Below are 23,439 nucleotides of genomic sequence, written 5' to 3' on the forward strand. Positions count from 1 at the left end.
TTTCATTAGAATGCAATGCACATAGAGTAGCGTTAGGATGGGTGATGGGGACCAAGAAGTCCTCGCAAACTAGTTTAAGTTGAATAATTACATACTACAAAACCTACTGGCCCCAAATAAAGAATTTTACCTATCAGGGCCCTCAAATCAGACTAAACGAAAGATATCTACTGATAAGTTCGTATACCTTATGGATATGCTGGAGGAGGGAGGTTGCAAAAAGAGCCAACTCTTCAAATTCGCACGTGACTTTATTGAATTGTTGAACACCACCCACTATATAACTATAAAAGCACTACAGTATTATCCCTAAATTCAAATTACAACACTCCCTTTTCAAGTAAAGATATAAGGCATACACTTTTACACGTACACTTTTACCTTCTAGTACCCAATAGTATTTCTTACTTATATGACCCTTTTCTCTACTCCCTCCTTCTACATCTTATACTACACTATTCCATACAGCTTACTTTAGTTATCCGGCTCTATATGCACACTAGTCTCACAACATAAATGCTTTGACATTCATTCAGTTCATACCTTTACAACCAATTTAAGAGTGTAATACACTGTCAGAGTTCACTTAGTATAGGAATAAGTTAGTATTCGAGCAGACTTTCGATAAGATGAATTCTGAACCACAACCACAAAATGAGATTGAAGATGAAGAAATGGACGACGAGTTCAACGACGTCGATGAGAACATAGAACAGCAAGAGTCCACCATTAACGACGACATACAGTCAAATAATGCTAACAAAGATGAAAGCAATGAAAACCAAAACGACTCTTCTACAAACACTCAATCTGCTTCAGCTAGAAGGAAACTGGCGTCTGGTCAATCCAATACAGGGGCTGGATCGCTTCTTATCCCCGACTTGCCAGAACTCACCCGTAAAGACATATCATTGAAGAAAGTCTTGGACCTTATGGACGGAGATTTTGCTCCAATAATTCCTGATGCCGTGACAGACTACTACTTGGCCAAAAATGGGTTTGAAACAACTGACGTGAAGATCAAGCGTTTGCTCGCTTTGGCTACTCAGAAATTCGTAAGTGATATCACACAAGACGCATATGAGTATTCTAGAATTAGAAACTCGTCTGCCGTGTATAACTCAGCAAACCCACAAGTAAGAGCAAAGCAGTTGTTGCAGGGACAACAATTTGCTAACCAGCAGCTGATAACAGGAACAGGAACTGCCGCAGCTGGTGTAGATGGTGCAAGTGAACAACAACAACCAACGCACAGTACTAGTAACGCTGGAAATCAGCAAGGAAAATTGGTGTTGACAATGGAAGATTTGTCGAGTGCCTTGAGTGAGTATGGAATGAACACCGGAAGACCGGACTTCTACCGCTGAGTCTTCTGGGAGAATCTGGTGGTACTTGTATGATAAGATAGATCCAGAGTCGACTACTTGTCTGACACTAGTTAGAGCAAAAAGGCATAAATGAGGAAACTCGTAGTGTGAAACAATATTGGAATTGAACTCTACTTCAATCGAACCCAAACCTTATGTCATAAGACTAGTCATAAACTCTATGTACATTATAAAGAAGAATCTTTTGCAAATTGAAAGTAATATAAGGTAAATTTGATTACTCTGGTTGCTAGAGGAGCAATCTTGTTACTTTAATTTTTATATTAATTAAACGTAAATATGCGTATATGTGTATAAATACAAGAGATAGCGATAACACTACCAAAAGAAGCTTGGGATTACTGGCACCGTGAAGACATGTAATGAGTTTAATTTCAAACCGACTACATACCCATACCACCCATTCCACCAAACTGACTCATCAACTTCTGCATCATACCTGGATTTTGCATCATCTGTTGAGCTTGTTGCATCATGCCTGGATTCTGTCTCATCATTTGTTGCGCTTGTTGGATCATTTGTGGATTGTTCATCATACTAGCCATATCAGGCATGCCGCCAGCACCGCCAGCACCGCCACCCATCATACTCATGGCCTGTTGCATGAAGTTAGGATTGGATTGAGCCTGTTGCATCATCCTGGCCATTTGTGGGTTACCGGCCATAGGGTTGGCACCTGGAGCGCCTGGGGCACCTCCAGCAGCAACAGCAGATTTGGCCATAGTCGACATAAGCCTATGCTGTTGCAAGACCATCTCAATTTCGACAGCGGAGCAACCAGAACCCTTTGCAACACGCAATATTCTGGATGGCTGATCTACGAAAATTCTACCGTCACTTTCTAATTCCTGGGCAGTCATGGAATCCATGATGTACACCATGTTCTTAATTTTCTTTGAAGTCTCCTCTTCACCAACTTGTGACATGATATTAGACAAACCGGGTATCATGGAGGCAATATTGGTCAAAGGACCCATTTTTAAGAAGTTGTTCATTTGGTTCTGGAAGTCCTTAAGTGTGAACTTACCTTCTTTGATGTTTTCCATAGTTTGCTTGTGATTTTCATCGTTCTGCAAGTTAAGACCTTGAACATGTTCAATCAAAGATTGAATGTCCCCGATTCCAAGAAGCTTTGAGATGAATGTTGTTGGCTTGAAGATTTCTAAATCTCCGACATGTTCACCAGTACCAATGAATACGATCGGAGTCTTTGTAGCAGCCACAGCAGAGATAGCACCACCACCCTTTGCATGACCATCCATCTTTGTCAATATAATAGATCCGAAGTTTGCGCTTTCCTTGAAAGCCTTAGCTTGAGATTCGGCAGCTTGACCAATAGAACCATCCATAACCATTATTGTTTGAGTTGGTTGAACCATTTCACCGATCTGCACCATCTCATCGAACAATTGTTGCTCTTGTCTATGACGACCGGAAGTATCTACAATGATAATATCAAACTTCTCTGACTTGAACTTTGTAACACCCTCGTAGGCAATTTTAACGGGATCTTGTTCGAGATATGAACCGTAGTATGGAATGGAAGCTTTAATTGCGTTTTGCTTCAACTGATCGAAAGCACCAGCTCTGAAAGTATCGGCACAGACTAAACCGACTTTGAAACCTCTCTTCTTGTAGTAGACAGCCAACTTGGTACAACTTGTTGTCTTACCAGCACCTTGAAGACCAACAAACATGATCACATGGGAGTTTGTTTTAGCGACTTTTTTCTTCTTTCCATTAATTACCTTGGTAGAAGTTGAGAGCTTCTTTGGTTTTGGTGGTTCCTCGTGTGAGTCTACAAGAGCTACAAGTTCATCAAAGATGATTTTTTGGAGCTTTTTCCTCTTGTTTGCTGTAGTTTCCTCTGGAGAAAGTTCTGTCTTGATTTTTGCCTTGATGTTATCTCTCAATCTTACCACAAGTTTGATGTTGACGTCTGACTCTAGAAGCGCCGTACAGACATCTTTCACCATTGAATTTATTTCGTCGTCGGACGCAGACTCCACGGAGGAGAGGGCGCCACGGAGACGAGAACCCAAGTCTGCTAACACCATTGTATATATGTGATAAGTTCTATTACTTTCAATAGATTACAATACACTGGACCGCTTACCCGCTCAGATCTGACTTTGCAGTTGTCACCAACTTGAACAGTTTGAAGTGTGATCCTCTCCATTTTTTGAGGCTTCAACGACTCTCCAAAAAATGAAAGTGACGTTGAGTGTGCAGGAGAGAAAAAAGAGAAAAGGTGAACTGTGAGAGTTCAGAGTGTATGAGATTAGAGAGTGTGGTGAGAATAGAGAGTGTACAGTGTTTCCATAAGTTATTCAAACTAGAGGCCAGAATTAATTCATATTAAACCCCAATAAGTTCATACTACCCTTCAAGCAAATTAGTAGTGAGAATTACATGTTGTAGGTTTGACTTATTTCTTGTGATTATGAGAATAATGTGTGGTGATGAGAATAAAGAGTGTGTGTGTGAGAATACAGAGTGTGTGTGGAAGTAAAGCAAGCAAAGTGAGAGTTGATAGAGAGAAGAGTAGTTCTTATTTGAGCGAAGTGCGTGAGTAGAGCTGAAATGAGCTGAAATGAGCCGAAATGAGCTGAATTGAGCAAAAGTGCTAAAGTGCAAAAAGTGTGCGGCGAAAAGCAATGATACCAAAAGAAATGAAAAGACAGAGAGGTTTTTGCATTTCCTGTTGGAGCATAATTAGTGTGGTTTGTACCTGTGTAGGATAGGCTTCTATGTATGGAGTATCGTGTGGGTGAGAGTAACATTATTGGAATATTCTTGTACAAGAGATAGTAAATAGTGAATAGGAAATGATGAAAAAGAAATAATAATATCAATATCCCAAGCATTGTGTACCAAGCATTGTGCAACCAAGAATTGTGGATATATTTTTAGATTAGAAGGTCGTATTAATGTGAAAGGAATGTTACAATGTGATACAGCTGCTCGTCTCCTTCAAAGGGCAAAAGTCAGTTCATCTAAAAATTGAAGATAGACGTGCACTTTCTTTTTGAAGCCGTCTGTAACAATGGTGAAACCATCGTCGTATTCTTATTAAATTCATGTCACGTGATGCGACATGTCACTGCTGCATCATGGGCCTCTTTCCCCTCCTTTTGGTTTTAACAGCCAATTAATAATTGACCCCGTCTACGGGTCCCAACAACAGTCTGTAGGGCCGGTGTATATTAGATATTAGACCTATGCAAATAACCAGAAAATAGCAAAAACCAAAACCGTAGTTCCTATAGATATATAGTGAAATATATATAATACATAATGAATTTTTCGTGAAGCGAAGTGAACAGTGTAGCTGTCGTTGTAGAGTATTCACCAGGAATATTACATGAAAAGTCATAGAAGTGGGTGTGTGGTGTGAGTGGTGAATACACATGAAAGTAATGAAACTAACTTCTCAAGATCAACTGGTCTATGAGGTTCAAATCCCGCTCTAAGTTGTTCTTTGTAGCTATTATGAAGCTGAGTTTATCGATTTCTTCTTCCAAGTCTACCACGTCAGTGATATCCATGTCCAAGTCAAAGATGTTGCGAGGTGTACTATGTTGCATGGTCGTGGTCTTAGCCTGGGAGGGTAAAATGGGTATCACCAAGTTTTGGTCATTGCAAGGACGTTTTGTGAAGTAGCATGAATCGTTAATGTTAGCATACTTAGGTTGGTCTACAGACGATGGTGCAGAAGATAAGAAAGCGAGATTAATGCAATCATACTTCAAGTCCATGTAGTTACATGAAGTGTTGGTGTTAGACAAGTAGTGGTGAATATCGTTATCCTCAAGTAGAACACAATTACAGTGTGCTTTTTTGGAAGCTATGGGAGCAGCAGTTGCAGTAACAGGCTTTTTGATGATGTGGTTATTGGCGGAATTAACCGATGTGAGTATTGTTGAAGTAACACTTCCATGGTTGATTGGAGAACCAATATGGTTTGCATTGGAGGTGATATTGTTGGTGATAGTATTCGATTTGTTGAAGTTATCCACAGTGAACATCTTTTCGATATCCTTGATCGACTTTGAAAAAATTTCGTTCTCGAGCCGTAATCTCTTGGAAGACTTATTGGAATTATTGGAATTATTAGATGCCGTGTACAAAGACGACGACTCGATGGAGACTGACAGCGATCGTTTCATAGTGTTGACTATGATATGGTATGAGTGATGAAGAAGATGCCAGCTATATAGGACACAATAAAAGTATGTCCAGAAATAAGAAGCTTTTCCAAAAATATCTTAGATGATATGATATAATATATATATATATATATATGTACTAATTCAGATCGAGGTGAGAGCTGTGGTGTTCGGTATTGCAAGTTCGGGGTCCCAGAAAATAACCGTGAAATGGAGGTTCTAAAATTACCCAAAATAATAAGACAGGTCGGATAGAAAATATGGCCTAGTTGTACGGGTCTTAAAGTGGCAAGTGGGTGGAGGAGTATGAGGAGGCGATGGGCGGTGGGGTTAGAATAAGTGGCCAGTATATTATTATAAATAAAAATCGAGCGAGAAGTGACGGCAGTGGATTAGAGAATTGGCGTATTCCTCCAGATATATACGGATGCATCGATATTGATGTCATATGGAGATGAATAATTTGACGGGAATATCCATGGTTGTGAATTTCACCACGGGCGATAGTCAAACTGTGGAAACGGCATTACTCGGTTGTTGTTTACGTTTAGATTCACATCTATAGACTGCGATAGTTCCTAACTCTACCAGAATTCTATTGTTAATTATTTTTATTATTCCGACTGCGCAAACTTCCACTGCTAGAGATAAGAACCACCACCGCAAAGAGCAAGAGAAGGAAAAAAAAAATGTGAAACTAAGTTTTACGTGTTATATATCCGTACGCAGGAATGGTGTTCCACCGGAATTTGGTGGACGGTGAGCAGACGTTCGTGGTGGTGTGGGAAATTGGCACTGTGAAATGGGCAAATTGGCTGGGAGGTTTTTTCGGCATCTCTGGTAGGGACAGAGTCCAAGTAATCGCAGGGGCCAGAGTAGAGGCATTATTAAAAGATCACGTTAGAGTGGCACAATGTATTAGAAAGCCAACGTAGAATCGGTACATGTATAGGGGAACCTCACTCATCTTAGCCATCTGTAAGCACGGAACTTTTCCAGTGAAATAGTACCTCCTATTTGAATACCAACGGCCCTAGCGGTGGTGGCTGTCTGCTACACGACGACGGCATTAATCTATGTAGTGCTCTATCTCTGAAATTTACTGTGCCAACACTATGGCGGTCACACCTTTCGTAAGAAAAAAAAAGTAATTATTAATTACCTCCTCCCGCTGCAGTGGAATCCTGGCTACCCCATTCAATTTTCTTGTTCGTTTCTCATGTCAATTATTGGAGAGGCTCCACTTTTATTAGTAGGGCATTTGGTTAAATTGGCCACAAAAAATATAATTAATTGATTATTATCTTAAAATAGAAAAAAAGTAATAGTAAATTTGTTGTGCGTGCGACTTAATCTCAGTGAGCTGAGGCAAAAATCTAGGGCCATTGGGCCAAATCTCTCACTAGAAAATGGAAATCTGAACACGCAGCCCCACCAATCTCTCCGCAGAACTGCACGGACCTCATCGATTCGCAGAGGGTTTTTATTCTATTACAGAATATTTCCTTTTTGTCACATTATGTAGCCAACAATAGGGGAATCTTTTTGTTCGTCGACACTTTGGGGTTGTTTTTCTCGTCGTACAATTGTTCCTTGGTGCTCTTGTGTAATATTACTAGGCAGTATTTACCCCTTTAATTCCGCTTTGATGATGGGACCATTCTCGTCTGGCAATAAGCTGCCAGTCGCTACGTACCACCGTCGAGCAATTACTATAAAATGCCTCACTGATTAAATTAATTACTGGTAGGTGAAATTTTCAGGTTCACTGAAACCAATTGACACCGGCTACCAGGAAACCATGGTCGTTGGTCCGGCTCGGTAAATCAAAGTATTACTGTACTACATGAACTACACTGTGGTTTTTCTTTACTCCAAGACAAAGCTGACTATATCCGTCAGATCATCGCTGTTATCTTTACTCATTGTGAGGCTCTTGAAATTTTCAAGTGTCTTTTCCGTAGTACCCATCATCTTTTTTTTTTCCACAAAGCGCATATCTTTTAATCGCAGAACAGGTCACATTTTTCTGACATTATCTTTGTTGCATTGTATTTGCAAGATAATAGCCAGAAAAAACACAACAAGGATTTATAAGTTAATTAGTTAATTAGTTATTTGTACAATTAAATTGCTTCTGTGAAATGTTTGAATAAACATTCCAACCGAGTCAATCTCCAGCCTCGACTGAATAGTGTTTACATTGGGCAATTTTTCACCTTAACGTCGAGGGACTACCTCAACGCTTAGACTCCGCTATACTAGTAGATGAGATTCATATTGAAGCAAGATTGCCTGCGTATAAGTACGTTGACGCCCCCCACACCTCTCTATACACGATTAGGATAAATTTGTGATATGGAACTATGTCATCTTCGATCCACACAATATAAGGGGCAGTTTAAAATTAGTGCTTGACCAATCGGGCAATTCAATGCCAGCTTCGTGTTTGTTGTGTTTGTGTTCGTTATCGATGTTTGAGAGAACATTGCCTCAAGGGAATTGGGGTCCACATCTTGCTTCCCCCACCTTTCGGAAGGTTGCTCGTGTCGACAGAATGTGGTAGTTTCTGTGTACAATGTGATAACGGAAGGACATGAATCAAGGGGTAACACTGATTGTGTGTGTTGTTATCGCACACACACGGTTTCCAGAATCCTTCCGAAGACAGTTATATCTATGGCCTCGTTTTTTGCCCTAATTTGGAAGACGCATTTCAGAAGGAATACGCGGTATTGCGCATAGCTTCGATGATATTCCATGAAACACAGCCCCAGATTACGCAATAGGTCCTCACGTTGGCATGGATAAGGTGTGTATCAATTTAACTGTTAATCCCGTGACTGGAACTAATTAGATTAATTTATACTACCTCCGACCCCTAATCTACTGGTTATTCCGAAGTTGAGCAAGTTAAACACCCTATCTGCCCTGTTTAGTCTATTTGAACTACTTCACAAGCTAGTTCTATTGTGGTACACGAGGTCATTGTTCCGGGCAATCCACTGACTCTCTTCCTCGAGCATTCTCTCAAAATGGCAATTTTGAGTATTGGAAGAAAAAACTTTTACTTGCTAGTTTCCCAATTGGTGCCTTCTGTGCTCGGCTCGGTTCGTTATCTTTAATTCCAAACTGATAACTATCAAGATAGCCACAACTGATAATTATTGGTCATTTATTCACCATGTTGTTTATTTATTTGTCATTCACAAATTCACAATAATATCTGTTCACTGGCCATTCTGTGGTGATCGTCAGCAAGAGTAAGAGATTTCCATGACATGCCAACTACTGACACGGCTGCCTGTTGTTGATAAACTAACTAACCAGTAGAAATGGACAGCCGCATGTTTACTTTTATCACTTCAAGTTGTAACTTGTAAATGATACCTATAGCTCTCCTACTGGTGACAGCAGTTATTCCGCTAGCTTGGATATTAGATATCGTCTCTGTGTATTGCATAAGTTACATCTAGCTACAGTTAGTGCATTGGACGTAGAAGGCGTTGTCCTAAGCGAAGCAGCACATTTTTGGCACCCAAGTCGCATCTGCATACAAACAACTATACCCAGGCTTGACATGTTTTCAAGCCATAAATACACCAAGTTAGTCATACTAGCCATGACATCACCGAATTTAAAGGTTTGCCTTCAAGAATGAGAGGAATCCCAATGGAAGGTTGATGCCACAGTTTATACAGTTTCGGTTGAGAAAAGGCCCCTTTTCTTGTGGAAGCGATTCCTCGAATTGCTTCGATAAGCTCTGCAATAGGCCTATATGAACTGGAAGTCTTGAAACTGATTCATCTCTATCCACTATACTTTCGATACACTTTGAATATTTCATCCAAAACAACGAATAATTACGTCCAATCGAGAAGACACTTAATAGCTTTAGAAGAATGCTAACTATCCTATAAACTATTTTCTATACCTTCCCAACATATTATTTCTCTGTGTACTTATAAGTAAAAAATACCTCGTTAGTCGGTAAGAGAACCCAACAACTCTGAGTCCAATGATCAATGGTAGCTCTGTGAGAGGCCGTCCTGACAAATGTCAGAGAAACAGATCTTAAAGTCTAGTATCCGATATTCAGTTCGATGAGTTCGAAAACAATCTGAAAGGTAAATAACATAACTTCAAGAAGTTTCCATTTCTATAAAGTTATGATGGTGGAGATTGCACTTATCTATGATTCAGTAGTCCTCGCCATTCTCGTGGTTTTATGATGTACAGTGTGGGGGCAAACAGAAAGTGCAAGCATTATGCATCTTCACTATACCATTTCAGAGGATCCTTCTCTAAGTCCAGTTTAATGAGGTTCAACTCTTCTAAAATTTCAATCTGATCGTCGTCATCATCTTCATAATCTTCTTCATCATCATCCTCGTCTTCTTCTTCGTCTTCTTCTTCAATTTCAATATCGATTTCGCCGTCATTGTTATCCCCATCATCGTCATCGTCATATTCTTCAATGACAAATGTGTCATCCTCTTCATCAGAAGCTTCTAGGTCAGAAGCCTCAAAGTCTTCAGCACAATAAATTACAGTTTGTGGTGCCTGTGGTGCCTGCTTTCTGATTTCATCTAAATCTGTCTCGTCCTCAGATAAGATACCTCCTGAACGCTCCAACTCTACTTCATCGACCCAGTCATCAAAAGCTTTCTCATCTTCATCTTCTTCATCGACCTCGTAGTCGTCATCATCTTCCTCTAAGTAGCTTTCATCGTAATCTTTTTCATTGTACAACTTAATCTCATCGGTGAATTTCCATAATGCCTCAAATTCTCCTCTTACTAAACTCAAGGAAGATATTCCGCCTAACACACAAGGAACAATATAAAGCAATGCAGGTTGTCCCACACGGAAAATATTAAGCACAATAATAGTGATGGTCAAACCTGCGATATAACTTACAAGTGCCGTTATAAAATATGGCTTCAGAATTGGAGTCAAGTGGTGAAATGCGGTGTGAGGATTGTTTTCGTGGTGGCGGTAGACGTCATATCTCAAACATAAAGCAACAAGAGTTCCTGGAACGACAATATCTCCTAATCCAAGCAAGGTGTACTTCAATGGTTCACCCCACGAAGATCCTGGCACCGGAAGCAAAATCTTGATTGGAATATTCAAACCAGTGGCAACAGTTTCCATCATCTTAGTACCAAAAACGAAGTAGATATCGTAGAAAAAAAGTCCCGACAACAAAATGAAACCATACATAAATTTGCCGTATTGAACCTTCTTTATTCCGTAGATGGCAAAGTCTATGGATAATGCGTCTAACGCCAACCAGTTGATTTCTGTTTGAGAGTAAGCAGAGTTTAACACAGGGTTATACTTGTAAAAAAGGTAAACCAAGCCTAAAGTGCTGGGGGCAAGAATAAAAGGCTTGAAGTCAAAGATCCAATTCACATTTTCCGTAACTTTTGGGATTATATGAACAGAAGTGGGACGTACTATCTCAATATGTTCATCGTTGAGATATTTTTGAAAACCCTCCGTCCACTTGGAGTCCTTCTTTAAGTCCTTCTGAAAAAACTCTTCTTCATCAAAATTTTCAAGTCTGCCCAAAGGATAGTAGTCTTTATCACTAGTCAATGTCAATCTATACCTAGCAAAGACATTACTACTATTGTAAGTAGACCCAAAGAGTTTCACGACTTTTCTCACCGACGATACTAGGAGATACTCCTGACTGCCGTAAATTGACATGACCAGCACACACAAAATGTATCTGTTGAACCAGAGATTCAAATCTTCAATATTCCAGTTATTCAAAGCATAATTAAGAAAGTACAATGTGGCTGCGGCAAAGACAGGTATAAGCGATACCTGAAGTAGCCCTAATTGAGCGCCGCCCAACAGGGCCAATTGGTCCTTGTTAGTCACATTACGCTCTGAAGCGTCCACGTCTGTAGGATCCCAGTATTTCGAGTCTTTGTCCAACCTAGGGTCCTCGCTATTCGTCGGACGAGTTACGGAAGAATAGGCACCGAGGACGACTGTAATAGCACTTACAAGAACAATAAGACTTCCACTAATTATCTCTGGTGCAATGGGTGAGTCTTCTTGGTAGATTTGGTGGGGAATAAGGTAAGCCACTTGGTCGAAATAGGAGAGATCGCTGAATGAAAAATTAGCCAAAGTAGCATTGGCCAAGGCAGCCAGTGCTTCTGTTACGGTATTATTCGAAGCCATCGCGTAGTTGGTACTTGTAAACGCGTAGTATCACTATATCCTTAGAAGCAATAATGGTCTTCAATCTTTTGAATGCAAATCAGTGAGTGTTTACCTTTAAAGGCAAGAATAAGTGAAGATGCGCGGTGTATGTCTAATTATGACATAAGCTAATGACAAGAGAGGTTAGGATGTTTTCTGTGTGGCTTTACTGTGTATCGGATTATTATATAATTCTGCGACGTCTAGTGAATGCAGCACCCAAGTTAAGGATTATAAAATATGGCAATGAATCACTAAATAAACATAATACAAAATACATAATACACAATCATAACCATAACCATAACCATAACCATAACCATAACCATAACCATAACCATAACCATAACCATAACCATAACATCACCAGAAGTACACCAGTCAGGCCTGTTTTACATTGCTTTGAACTGCCAATGCTGAGGGCCGTTCCTTTTGTGTCATTTAGTATTGTTGTGAGTGAAAAAACTTGCAACGACATGATCTTCATTTCATTTCACATCACGTGCAAATAATGTCGGGACGGCGTGCTTTTGGACAGCCTTCTAGAAGCACCCGACAGCAAAAAAATGTCTGAAAGTATGCATCGGCTATGAATTCAATTGGGCCAGGGCACCGTACGCAGAGAATCTTTGTCATGTCTGGAATACACGAGTTTGTTCTCTGTATTGTATATTGGTGCTGGCTCAACTAGTCCCACACTTTGTAGAATATGCCTCAATGCTTGGAACCGCCATTGAGGCAAAGGCTGTTTCAAAATGGTTCGATCCTGAGCCCTCTACGTCTAGTAGTTACCACGATATGTATGAGAGTTGGCTACGGTGAGTGTGTGTGAAGTGTTAAAAGCCTTTGTTGTTTCAAGTGCCTCTTTTGTGCACTCATGAATCATTTGGAAACTGAGCGCAACCAGAAGCTTGACTTCCAAGTAAGCATTGGTATCGGTTTCTAGGTTACAATACACTGGATTACGAATTTGAATTGAATCTTAACAGCCTTTCCATGTTTATGTTATGAACCATCTCACTGGACAGACGCTTCTTTTGAGCCTTCTTTCATTGGGAAGTGGAGACGGAATTGGTTGCACATCTTGAATCCAGGGTGACTTCGGGTTACCTCACTTCCTCCGCGATATATCGTGAACGAAGCATGTCATGGAATCAACCGGAATCAACATCAAGTGAAGACCTTTCCGGGTGTGTCCCAATGTGGAGAACAAAATTGTAGGAAAATGTGACACCATACTCAAATTACAAAACAGTAGTGAGACATCATGCAATGCGAGGGAAGGCATATATGAGAGGACACAACTACAAGAAGTCTTTTATGTTCATGAATGAAGAGAACATATTGTAATGTCAGCTTTACCACATTCTGACAAATCCACGATGAGTAAGTCAGCCGTTGACTTAGATGGGTAACTTCAATGACTTCATCTTGTCAAGAATCATCAAGTGATGTTGTTTATTATTACCCCTTGGATACGAGAAAATAGGTAACTTGCAAAATGCAAGGCGGTGAACGGAGTACCAAGAAAATAAACCGACCCACCTATTACTGTACTGATCAGGTTTCGAAGCTTCGGTAAAGTTTAAATTTGGCCTCAACACATAGATTATAGTTCGTCGGAAGGCATACAAGATAACGAACCACACACAAGACAGTCCACAATTAGTTAATGCGTAAATGGATACTCACAGAAGTAGTATGCTGTTGCATGTCCAATACGGCGTAGTGGGAGAAAGGTGCACTGGACAGTTACACCCGAGTTTCTTCCAAAACTCACGTTTGGCAGTCGTGCAGATCTTAGGAGTCCTGTAGTACAATGTAGGTAATGTTGAACGTATGCTAGTGGGTGATGTAGCTAATTACCTGACACCGCGCTTACTCCCAGTGAAATAGCCAGGAGAGCGTTTTAACCAACTTATCTCAATCCATAAATAACTACTGACTTACAAAAAACTAATTCAGCCGTCTGATTGCTAAATCGTAACATCAACTCCAAATAAATCAATATCCAACCTCTCAGCGTTCGAGCACTGTTTAGGGTAAATTCAATCGCAAATATGGTGATCCACCGTAATTTCCTGTATGGCCTTAAAAAAATCATTCTTTTCTCTTGCAAAAGAAAGCCCGCGAAATTTTCTGTCGGATTTCGATTGAGGTCATTTGGAATTTTTCATGCCTGCTACTCAATCGTTGATGTACGATAAGGCTCAGAATATATAAATGGATCGGTCTCCTTATCTTGCTGGTTGAGTTATAACTCTTGTACTCGCCAAGAACACAGCACACCATTTCAAACCTATTCTACTTCTTTCTGGCTTAAAGCTGTTCAACCACAGTCATTATCACACGCTAAGCCATTTCAATTACTGTCTGTCTGTTCCTGCGTACTACCTGCGATATAATTACTGCTAAAAGTTGTCTTAACTCCGGTTGTATGCTTTGACAAGTTTCAATTCCTATTTATATAAATATATATAACTATTTCTATATCAGTCTATATCTTCTTTAGAACTCTGTAATTCACTCCTTAAAGCGCCGATTATTAGCAAATCCTACCCAACTTCGGAATCCCAATTTTTGTGCCAGACAACGAATTCAGATCATCCCCGTATCTGTTACTGTCTGAAATTCAAATACATCTGTCTTAATTTTATTTAAAGTTATATCAACTATTCATCAGAGCGGCATCACCAAAATATCAAGCCGTTCAAAACATAATAATATTTTTGTTCAGCTAACAAAGTCAACCATATTCACCGAATACTCTAAAAAAATACTCGTCAGGTTAAGCTGGTATGACATCGACTGATCCCATTCCTCCAAAAGAAACCGACTTGGAGAAATATGATGAGGACGACGAAGTAGATCCGTTGACTACATTATCAGAGTCTGAATCAAATAAACAACCCGTAAGTATTGACGATCCGGCTGTTGGAAAACTCAAGCCGTCACCTATTGCACAACCGGATTCTGCGCCGTTGGCAGAGGCATATGCTTCATCAGACAATAATCGTCCTTATCACCATAATAACATTGGTAGTGTCTGCAGCACGAGTACCCACCTAACCACAGGTAATCCCATCACATACGCATATAATAACTACGATCATTACCATCACAAGATTCACAAGTTTATCAAACGAACATTCCACAGACTCTACTACCCAGGTCAAGGCTCGGCCGCTGTTCCTTCTCCTGTTAAGGATGGGAATGAGTCTACGCACGTCAGTAGCACACCAATGGCTACTTCTAAAGATGCTAGCTCGTCTACATCTTCCTCATACATCTTCGAAAGAAGTCTAGAAGGAAACGCTTCAAGATCAATCTTGAATAATCCAGAAACCCCATCACATTACAATTTAGAAAACTACACCAGCCCTATACTCGATACTACTACTGAAATGCTCAGCAACCCTAATCTTGATTTTTACAACGATGTTAAGCTCAATTGCTTCTGTGAAGAAGATTGCAAAGAAGACCATTCTGGCGAGCCTAGACCTCGTTCCAGATCAATTATTAGTATCTCATTGATCAATTCTTTCGATCACTACAACGCTAATAACAACTTCAACAGTAAAGGTGAACTTCTTGGTGAAGGAGGTGAGAGGAATGAAGATGAGGAGGATTACCATAAGAATAGTTCACGTCACAATAGCAAGTCTAAGAGATCAAGTTTATCGTCACCTTCTATTGCTTCTTGCTCTTCGAAGGCAGTTAGTGGAGCTGTATCTCCACTTACAAAGAGGCTGTCAAGTTATGTGAAGGCTCCTACAATGAGTCCCATTAATAACTCTTCCTCCGGAAATAGTAGCAAAAACGACCAAACAATTGACTTCTATTCATTTGCAGATATGATAAATAACGAGGACAACGAAGAGAACGAGTTCTCGTCTGGTGGTAATGACAGCACGCTGCAGTATAGAAAGAGCAGCTATACCACCATGAGCGTCAAGGATTACATCGGCGTCTTGTAAGAAGAGTCATCTCTCTTCAATTTCAACTATAAAAATGTCTGTTCGTATAGCTAGTATAATTAAAATACGGTAGGTCTACAAATTAATAAAGATCAAATAAAAAGGTGTCTATAGGTTAAACGTAGTATTTCATATGTATCATTCAAAAATTAGTTATTTATCAAACTACAAGTGCCATTCACAATAGGTAAGGCTCATATCCAAAAAAATGTTGGGTAAACCTGGCTAAACAGACAAAAAGACAATGTCCCCGCTGCATTAGTCTGTCGGCTTTCGTCGACCGCAAGAGCAAATAATGATGTGAGCAGATCGTGGAGCGGTCTCTTGGAGGAGTTACCTTGCCCCGAGACAAATCCGCAACCAAATAACAAGACTATTCTAATCTGGATGACATCTTTAGAGGGGAGAACAAGGGATCATAATTGAAATTAGGGCCAAATTACCGGATTAGGCAATGGTCGTGCAGCAGTTCTGCTTCCATTGTCGATAGCTTACGTCATCAGAATTCATCGACTTCTATCCCGTACAACGGTCACATGTCGTATTCTTGTTCAGCCCGTTTTGCGACTTCGTTGACGAGTATTTGCTGGACGCCAGTATTCAACTGGCGTAGGTCAAACAGCAACTTTCAGGCGAGCCATCGAAGGGCTATTTGTCCGGACCGAGATGGGGGCTATTGACTCCGAAATTCAATTGGCAAATAGTCTTTTTGCGTCCCTTCCTTGCCGATATCCCTTTCGCTCCCTACCCCGTACCATTGTTCGTATACATACAAATCAATCCATACGAAACTGTCCTGCTACCACCGGCAGTGCACCGTTAGCACCGACAACAATGTCGCTTGCCCTAGGAGTTCTGATATCAAAACCTTCCAAATGTCGCATTTGACTCTCGTGCTCGCAACGTTTTTGCTGCTACAGTAGTAATAATCAAATGGCCTCATACAGCCAAATTTTTTCCTATAGGATACAGTACTTAAAGTACAGTCAAATACCTAGGACTTCTGCGGTATAACCATCATTTCGAGCCCAAAAACATTCAATTCCATACCAAATCACTATTGCTTCAATTCCACCAAAACTTTCGAATTTTTGTCCCCATTTTCTAGTTTTTCTACTTTTTAACCCCCCTTCTTCCTATCATTCTCTATCCTCTTCATTCGTCTCCCGCTTTTTCTCCGACCCTCTGCAAAATCAAAAACCATTCCAACCGCGGGACGCATGCAGGACAACTCTCCATCAACAGAAAGTCAAAAAGCAAAAATCAGAAAAACCCAAAACTACCAGTGTAGTAATCACAGTGACAACTTCGATTTGAAAACCATTGACAGGACCAAAGCCGCCCGTAATAAAGCTGCCAAATCACGCGAATCACCAGGAAACTTTTCCTAACCCACCGATTGAACAATTCCGCCCACAGCTCCACCCAAATCAAACGAGTTACCCCATAGCCTACGACTACCGTCCAAGTCTAAGCCGTCCTTGCTACTACAATTGAGAGAACCCATTTTTGTGCCGCTAATAGACCAATTGTGAGTCTATATACCAGCTAAGAGCAGGAATCAGTAATACAGTACTTGATCCCAACTTCCCTTGATAGCGGAATTCCCCCTACTAAGTCAAAACTTAACTAGGACAATAGCGACCTGTAACCTAAACCATTCGGCCATCAGTTACCAATCCCGAATTGCCATTGTATATATACCTCAAGCATATATCACCCAGAACAAGTACATCTTGCACGTTGAACTCCAATAAGCGACGCCATTTACCTTCCACCATGACTGAATCATTATTTGATACTAAATTCTCGGAACCCGCCGTCAAGGAATCAGAAAACTCAAACTCAAACATTTCAATTTCTGATAACACATCCTCTGACAACACCAACCCTTCCACAGCGAATGCTTCCACAGAATCAAATGTGTCTGACTCCAATTTATCGTCGCTTTCAAACGGAGAAGACCAATCTACTACTCTTCCCTCTCTTCACGACAAGTCTAATGCCTCCGCCCTCATCAACTATAGAGTCCTCGTATCTGCAAAAGAGTCTGGATGCCTTATTGGACAAAATGGACAAGTAATTGACTCAATCCGTGCCGAGACAAATACTAAAGCAGGAATCTCCCGTTTACAGCCGGGGTCTCATGAACGTATCTTAACTGTTAGCGGTACATTAGATGATTGTGCAAAGGCACTCAGCTATTTTGCTCAGGCATTATGCGATTCCGCGATTGAAACGTATAACTTCTTCCCACTCAAGCAATTGAGCTCAAATCCATGTGTGGAAGGCGAAACAACTATTCTTCGTTTACTTATTCCTAACAGTCAAATGGGAACTCTCATTGGTTCCAAAGGTTTAAGAATCCAGCAAATTCAGAGCAAATACAATATCCTGATGATTGCATCAAAGTCGTTCCTTCCTGGCTCCAATGAGAGACTTGTTGAGCTCCAAGGTACAGTCGATGATCTCTACGACTCCCTCAGAATTATATCTCGTTGTTTAATCGAGGACTTTTCTAGTATAGTAGGGACTAACTATTACGTACCTAGAGGTCACCACTATACTAATAATAATGCTGGAGCACCATCCAGGGGTGGTCTTGGAACTTCCGGAACAACTGGCTCCAGAGAAGCTCCAATTTCTGCTGGACCAGGAGGTGTAGCAGCCGCAGGAAGTTTCAGAAGAGGTGGCGTCCCTCAACATCACATCACTTCAACATCTCTCAGCTTCCCCAACGATATCGTTGGTGCATTGATCGGTAAAAATGGATCAAGAATCCAAGGTGTGAGAAAGGTGAGCGGAGCTACTATTGGAATCTCCGAAGAAGTTGAAGGAAAATCTGAGCGTATTTTCACACTCCTGGGCTCTACTCACGCAGTTGAGAAGGCTAAGGAGTTATTGTACCATAACTTAGAGAGAGAAGAGCAGAGAAGAGCAGAGGCAGAGGGAAAATAAAGAGTTTGAGTCCAATATGAATATGAATATGAGACTTCCTTGGAATGAACCATCACTTTCTGTGTTTTGGATTCATTTCTGAAATCGGACCTCGCATCGAAGCAGAGTCCAAATAATGCTATCGATTTATGTGTGTTATGGTGAGGTTAAGAGATTGGCTCTTTCGTTCACTTCATTGAGTGGCCTCTATTCATCGTTTCTCGTCTTAATTATCTTCCTAAAGCTTTTATCTTTTGTGCTTCTCTCTTATTTGTGTTTAATACCTGTGCTAATATCTATTTTTATTTTTATCTACACTATTATTTTTATATACAATTTTATGTCATACTAGTACTTATTAAAATGATGATTAATGTGAATAGGTCTGTCGTGGTGAGTTGTAGGTTACGTAAAGGCTTTCGAATACTGTAAATACCAAAACTTCCACTACCAACGCCTCATGGAATATATCATATCAATTTCGTTAAGTAATTCCCCTACCACTCACAAGTCTTGACAATCAAGTCAGCCAACTCCTCTAAATACTTTTGGTCAATCTCATCGAAGCCCTCCAAAGATAAGCAGTCGAGGTCCAAAACTCCCAAAATCTTACCGTCTTTGACAATAGGAACTACAATTTCACTCTTGGTTTCTCCGTCGCAGGCAATGTGACCGGGAAATTTCTCGACATCTGGAACTACCTGAGTCTTGTGACTACTAGCAGCTGTTCCACATACACCCTTGCCGATTTGAATGATTTGACAAGCGACTTTTCCTTGAAAAGGAGCCAAAATCAACTCATTTTTGTCCCCATTTTTGACGTAAAATCCAGTCCAGTTAACAGGAACGTTTAAAGAGTGGTATGCGTGCCACAAAAGCGAAGAGCAGTTGGACAAGTTAGCGACCCAGTTGGTTGTATCTGCTGCCAAAGCTTCATATGAGTCTACTACGTGCTGCAAAGTCTCTTCCTTGGTGAGACCTGTCACATTTGCATAGTCTGCGTGGTGCTTTCCGTCTTCTCCCATTTTGTTTAAGCTATACCTCCTGTTGTGCAACAACTGAGTGTCTTTAGCACCATTGACAAATAGACTGGTTTCCACCTTAAACCTTTCAGAGCTGTGGCATTTGTCGCATCGCCAGTTGTGTCGCATTTTCATGTCGCATAACGGAGTCACTTCCTATGCCTTTATTTGTGACACTGATCTGATAACTGATTCTTTTGTTATCATCAGAAGTATCGATGTGCTATAACTGAGGTTGTTGGCACTTTACAATAGCAATTGAGAAGTATACTGGATAATATTCATCATACTACATCCTATTTCTCAGATATACCAAACCTATCTATATATATATATATATATATGTGTGTGTGTGCGTATATGTTTAAAGCAAGTACGCATACAATCTGTTATATAATGAACATCCCACATTATGGATTGTCTATCTAAGAATCTAACGCCCAGTGCCAGATTCGAACTCTTCCTCGAATCTCGAGGAGTCAAAAGGATTAGAAAGTCGCCGCCGTCAAGTTCACAGCTACAAGATCAATTGCAACACCTGCCTTCGTCACATCGGAGAAGATCTTCATCTCACAGTAGAATACGGCACACTGATACCCCTACTGTAATAAGCAATGAAAGAGACGTCGTTTCATTCGGCAGCGATATAGAAGTCACTTTCGGTGGTGAAGATGACGAATTGGAGTTGTTCGATGAGGATATAATCCCTATTCGAAATCACAGAGGAAGCAATGCTGGAGCTGCCAGTACTGCCCCGGATTTTGAAACTGGCCGCAATGGTGACCAACATGAGGACTATCATAGCTCGGATGATGATGAAGAGGAAGATGACGATGACGATGAAATGGATTTCTTCCAGATCTCAAGAAATGATGTGAATGCAGATGCGGACTTGTTCTACAATAATCGCAGAGAAAGTTTTGGGTCTACCGATGCATCCATACGAACACGGGCTGGAGTCGGCAATACCAATCCTGGAGTCGGCAATACCAATCCTGGAGTAGACAGTATTTCCAGCAATTTTGAATTAAGTGAAATGGATGAAGATGACTACGATAATAGCGATGATGATGACATTAGAGAGCTGGACCTCGCATTCGAGTTCGTACTAGCGGAGTACCCACCTGTGCATTCTTCACGCAAAACCCATTCCGAGATGCAAAATATCTTCTCAGATGGAAGAAAAACAACAAAGGAATCATTACCACTAAATAGCGATATCGCATTCATTAAATGGGAGCAACACGATCGGCGAACCCTTGAAGATGTGAACCGTTACCTGAATCATGACCATAGCCTTTTTCAAGATGAATTTAATTCAGACTTCACTACTATCGAGACTACAGATCCATCCCGCATACTAAAGCGGTCCTTAGCAGAAATGTATCATGATGGGCTCTCGTTAAACCATTTAGGTATAAAAAAATTGCATAATTTAGAAAATATCAGAAGATATAAGAATAATCTTTCCGCAGTCATATCAGATTCCCAGAATAATGAATTTTTAGTTCAAGGATCTAATTCAGAATTGGTTGTTTACGATTTTGACAATATGACACATATGCCCAACAAAAAGGCTGTGCTCCGCTTTGATACCCGTCCAGCTTTCACATCAACCACGGACAGACTCATATCTACCTGGCCATACTTTCCACACACAATTAATTTTTTGAAATCTTACCAGGGCTTTGATGGGAGACAGGTTTTAGGTGCCTGTTTGGACGATGGTACGTTGATGATATGGTATTCAGAAACAATTACTGACTTTGTCAAAAAGTTGGGAATAGCGAAAAAACTAAGTCTGCAAGACGAAATTGATGAAATCTACAATGATAACAATAGGTTCTATGGTCTTAAAGTCGAACCAGATTTCAGGCTCAAAATGGAATCATCTCTCTGGGGTTTAGACTTCTTGAACTACAACGATTCTTTTGGAATATCACATAACTTAATAGTAGTCTCAGATAATTCGCAAAGCGTGGTTTTGTTCTATTACCATCCTGTGGACCATCAATTCTATCATGTGAAGTCCCATCAGATTTTGCACAATATACCAGAAGTGTCATTCTCCTCGTATAAAGTTAAACTGGATGGAACACACACCCTTAAAATCTCATGCGCATCTATATCAAGAGAGTTAATTATCTTCAAGTTCAATTTTCGGATCAGGGCTGGCCCCTTGAACAAAAGAGAGTTTGAGTACTATAAAAAAGGTCATATTTATTTTGTAGATCCTACAATGGAGCAGATGCAAAACAGAACCAACCCCACTATTGATACTGTGGATCAAGACTTAAAAGGAACATTTTTATCTCGAGTTTCATTTCTGTCACCTCGTGTTGTTACCAGAACGTTACTTGGGGAAGATTGTTGGACAACAAAACCAATAAGTTCCAAGTACTTTAAGCAAGTTTCCAGTATTGCGCTTGCTATTGGCGATCCTTTCTTGCGAGAATGGGAAGTTGTTGAGCGCATAAGCAAAGAATCTGCTCTTCTTGACTTGGAGTTTGATCCAGTTAAAACAAGCCATTTAGGGGGTGGTGCCAGTTGGCTGTTCTTTCCAAGCAAGGTGGTCGATCTTAGCTCGAATGCAAACCCATATCCTTCTGCTAAGTTTGATTCAGTGACAGGAAGGGACGACGAATATAGGCGCATCCACAAAGGTCTCATTAAGCAATATGAGAGGCTGAGAGGAAGGAAAAGACAGGAATCTCTTAACGGAAAAACGTATGCTCTTCACGAGGATTTAGATCAAGAACCTATTGACTTTCTAGTAGTTTCTACAAGCAAGAGGTTGGCCCTCTTGAGGGCTGACACTCTATTTTGTAATAGTGCGACGAAGAAGCTCTTTGATCTTTCTATACCATTCAATGAGGAGGTAAAGTTTTCCAATAGGGTGTCGATCACTCATGTCATTCCTGAATTGCTGTGTCTTATTGCGGTATCGCAGCAGGGTCTCGCTACAGTGATGCGGTTGTGTCAGAGTCGAGGAGTCTACGGTATGAGGCAGGAGCATATCTTTCCCAATGCATTAGGACTCGCTTTGGGATACAATGGGTACCGAACAATTTCTGGATTAGCTGTGATGGACAAGTCGATCTTGCCTAATATCCCACGATTCTTCGTGTATCTTCTGTATACAGATGGAATCGTTGTGGCATACGAGCTCAAACAGGGCGGAGACGAAGATATAGAAGTTCTGTTGATGTGTATATAGAGTATTTCAACGAATTCAAGATATGTAAACAGATGTATTATTCATGGGTATTTATGGTATGTTTTATATTTTAAAAAATGAAAAACAAGCTAAAATAAATGCTGCACATTATTGGTTGCAAAAATTACACGTATACACGTAAGGTGTCTCCACCAAAAATTAATTTTGTCTTATGCATCATTTTCTGCGGTATGAGATCGCTATATAACAAGAAGTCAAACAAAAAAAGCACAATAAAAAAAACAGTGAGACAATAAAAGTTGTTACTCTTTCACATCTGGCATCTATATAAAGAGCGAATGTTCCTGATATAAAAATCGAGTATTCCTTTGGGGCGTCTCACCTCTCTTCTACTATTTCACCTTTTCCCATTTCTATCTATTTATATTCATCGTTCTTCTTACCCTTTCTCTTATCGTATCAACTATTTCCGTTCCAATTCTACACTTCCAATACCCCCTTTTTCGCACTATGTTCCATATGTTCCACAACCCCCTACTTCTG

The 23,439-nt window shown here is 40.4% G+C and overlaps 9 protein-coding genes across 9 annotated transcripts; 4 read left to right on the top strand and 5 right to left on the bottom strand. All coding sequences in view use genetic code 12, as the record gives it.

Moving 5' to 3' along the window:
- The first annotated feature begins 471 nt into the window (after nt 1-471).
- Nucleotides 472-1,569, top strand: RJT20DRAFT_43680 (uncharacterized protein). The gene has a single exon (XM_064920146.1). The coding sequence runs from the start codon at nt 630-632 to the stop codon at nt 1,365-1,367; it is 738 nt and encodes a 245-aa protein (XP_064774405.1). The 5' UTR covers nt 472-629; the 3' UTR covers nt 1,368-1,569.
- On the bottom strand, nt 1,570-3,670 carry SRP54 (RNA-binding signal recognition particle subunit). Its single transcript, XM_064920145.1, has one exon. The coding sequence runs from the start codon at nt 3,443-3,445 to the stop codon at nt 1,772-1,774; it is 1,674 nt and encodes a 557-aa protein (XP_064774406.1). The 5' UTR covers nt 3,446-3,670; the 3' UTR covers nt 1,570-1,771.
- A 112-nt stretch (nt 3,671-3,782) lies between these two features.
- Nucleotides 3,783-4,574, bottom strand: RJT20DRAFT_128183 (uncharacterized protein). Its single transcript, XM_064917214.1, has one exon. It carries the CDS (start codon nt 4,253-4,255, stop codon nt 3,830-3,832), a length of 426 nt encoding a protein of 141 aa, XP_064774407.1. The 5' UTR covers nt 4,256-4,574; the 3' UTR covers nt 3,783-3,829.
- On the bottom strand, nt 4,535-5,923 carry RJT20DRAFT_43696 (uncharacterized protein). The gene has a single exon (XM_064920149.1). It carries the CDS (start codon nt 5,555-5,557, stop codon nt 4,814-4,816), a length of 744 nt encoding a protein of 247 aa, XP_064774408.1. The 5' UTR covers nt 5,558-5,923; the 3' UTR covers nt 4,535-4,813.
- Nucleotides 5,924-9,613: 3,690 nt separating this feature from the next.
- RJT20DRAFT_43688 (signal peptide peptidase-domain-containing protein) lies at nt 9,614-11,896 on the bottom strand. The gene has a single exon (XM_064920148.1). It carries the CDS (start codon nt 11,759-11,761, stop codon nt 9,824-9,826), a length of 1,938 nt encoding a protein of 645 aa, XP_064774409.1. The 5' UTR covers nt 11,762-11,896; the 3' UTR covers nt 9,614-9,823.
- Nucleotides 11,897-14,327: 2,431 nt separating this feature from the next.
- RJT20DRAFT_43684 (uncharacterized protein) lies at nt 14,328-15,876 on the top strand. Its single transcript, XM_064920147.1, has one exon. The coding sequence runs from the start codon at nt 14,581-14,583 to the stop codon at nt 15,757-15,759; it is 1,179 nt and encodes a 392-aa protein (XP_064774410.1). The 5' UTR covers nt 14,328-14,580; the 3' UTR covers nt 15,760-15,876.
- Nucleotides 15,877-17,064: 1,188 nt separating this feature from the next.
- On the top strand, nt 17,065-19,036 carry RJT20DRAFT_128186 (uncharacterized protein). The gene has a single exon (XM_064917215.1). It carries the CDS (start codon nt 17,539-17,541, stop codon nt 18,715-18,717), a length of 1,179 nt encoding a protein of 392 aa, XP_064774411.1. The 5' UTR covers nt 17,065-17,538; the 3' UTR covers nt 18,718-19,036.
- Nucleotides 19,037-19,941, bottom strand: RJT20DRAFT_128187 (L-methionine (R)-S-oxide reductase). Its single transcript, XM_064917216.1, has one exon. The coding sequence runs from the start codon at nt 19,851-19,853 to the stop codon at nt 19,194-19,196; it is 660 nt and encodes a 219-aa protein (XP_064774412.1). The 5' UTR covers nt 19,854-19,941; the 3' UTR covers nt 19,037-19,193.
- Nucleotides 19,942-20,671: 730 nt separating this feature from the next.
- RJT20DRAFT_128189 (uncharacterized protein) lies at nt 20,672-23,040 on the top strand. The gene has a single exon (XM_064917217.1). The coding sequence runs from the start codon at nt 20,755-20,757 to the stop codon at nt 22,933-22,935; it is 2,181 nt and encodes a 726-aa protein (XP_064774413.1). The 5' UTR covers nt 20,672-20,754; the 3' UTR covers nt 22,936-23,040.
- The last annotated feature ends 399 nt before the right edge of the window (nt 23,041-23,439 follow it).

The sequence above is a fragment of the Scheffersomyces xylosifermentans genome (genome assembly GCF_036884685.1).
Source record: "Scheffersomyces xylosifermentans strain CBS 12540 chromosome Unknown RJT20scaffold_4, whole genome shotgun sequence".
NCBI classification, from domain to species: domain Eukaryota; kingdom Fungi; phylum Ascomycota; class Pichiomycetes; order Serinales; family Debaryomycetaceae; genus Scheffersomyces; species Scheffersomyces xylosifermentans.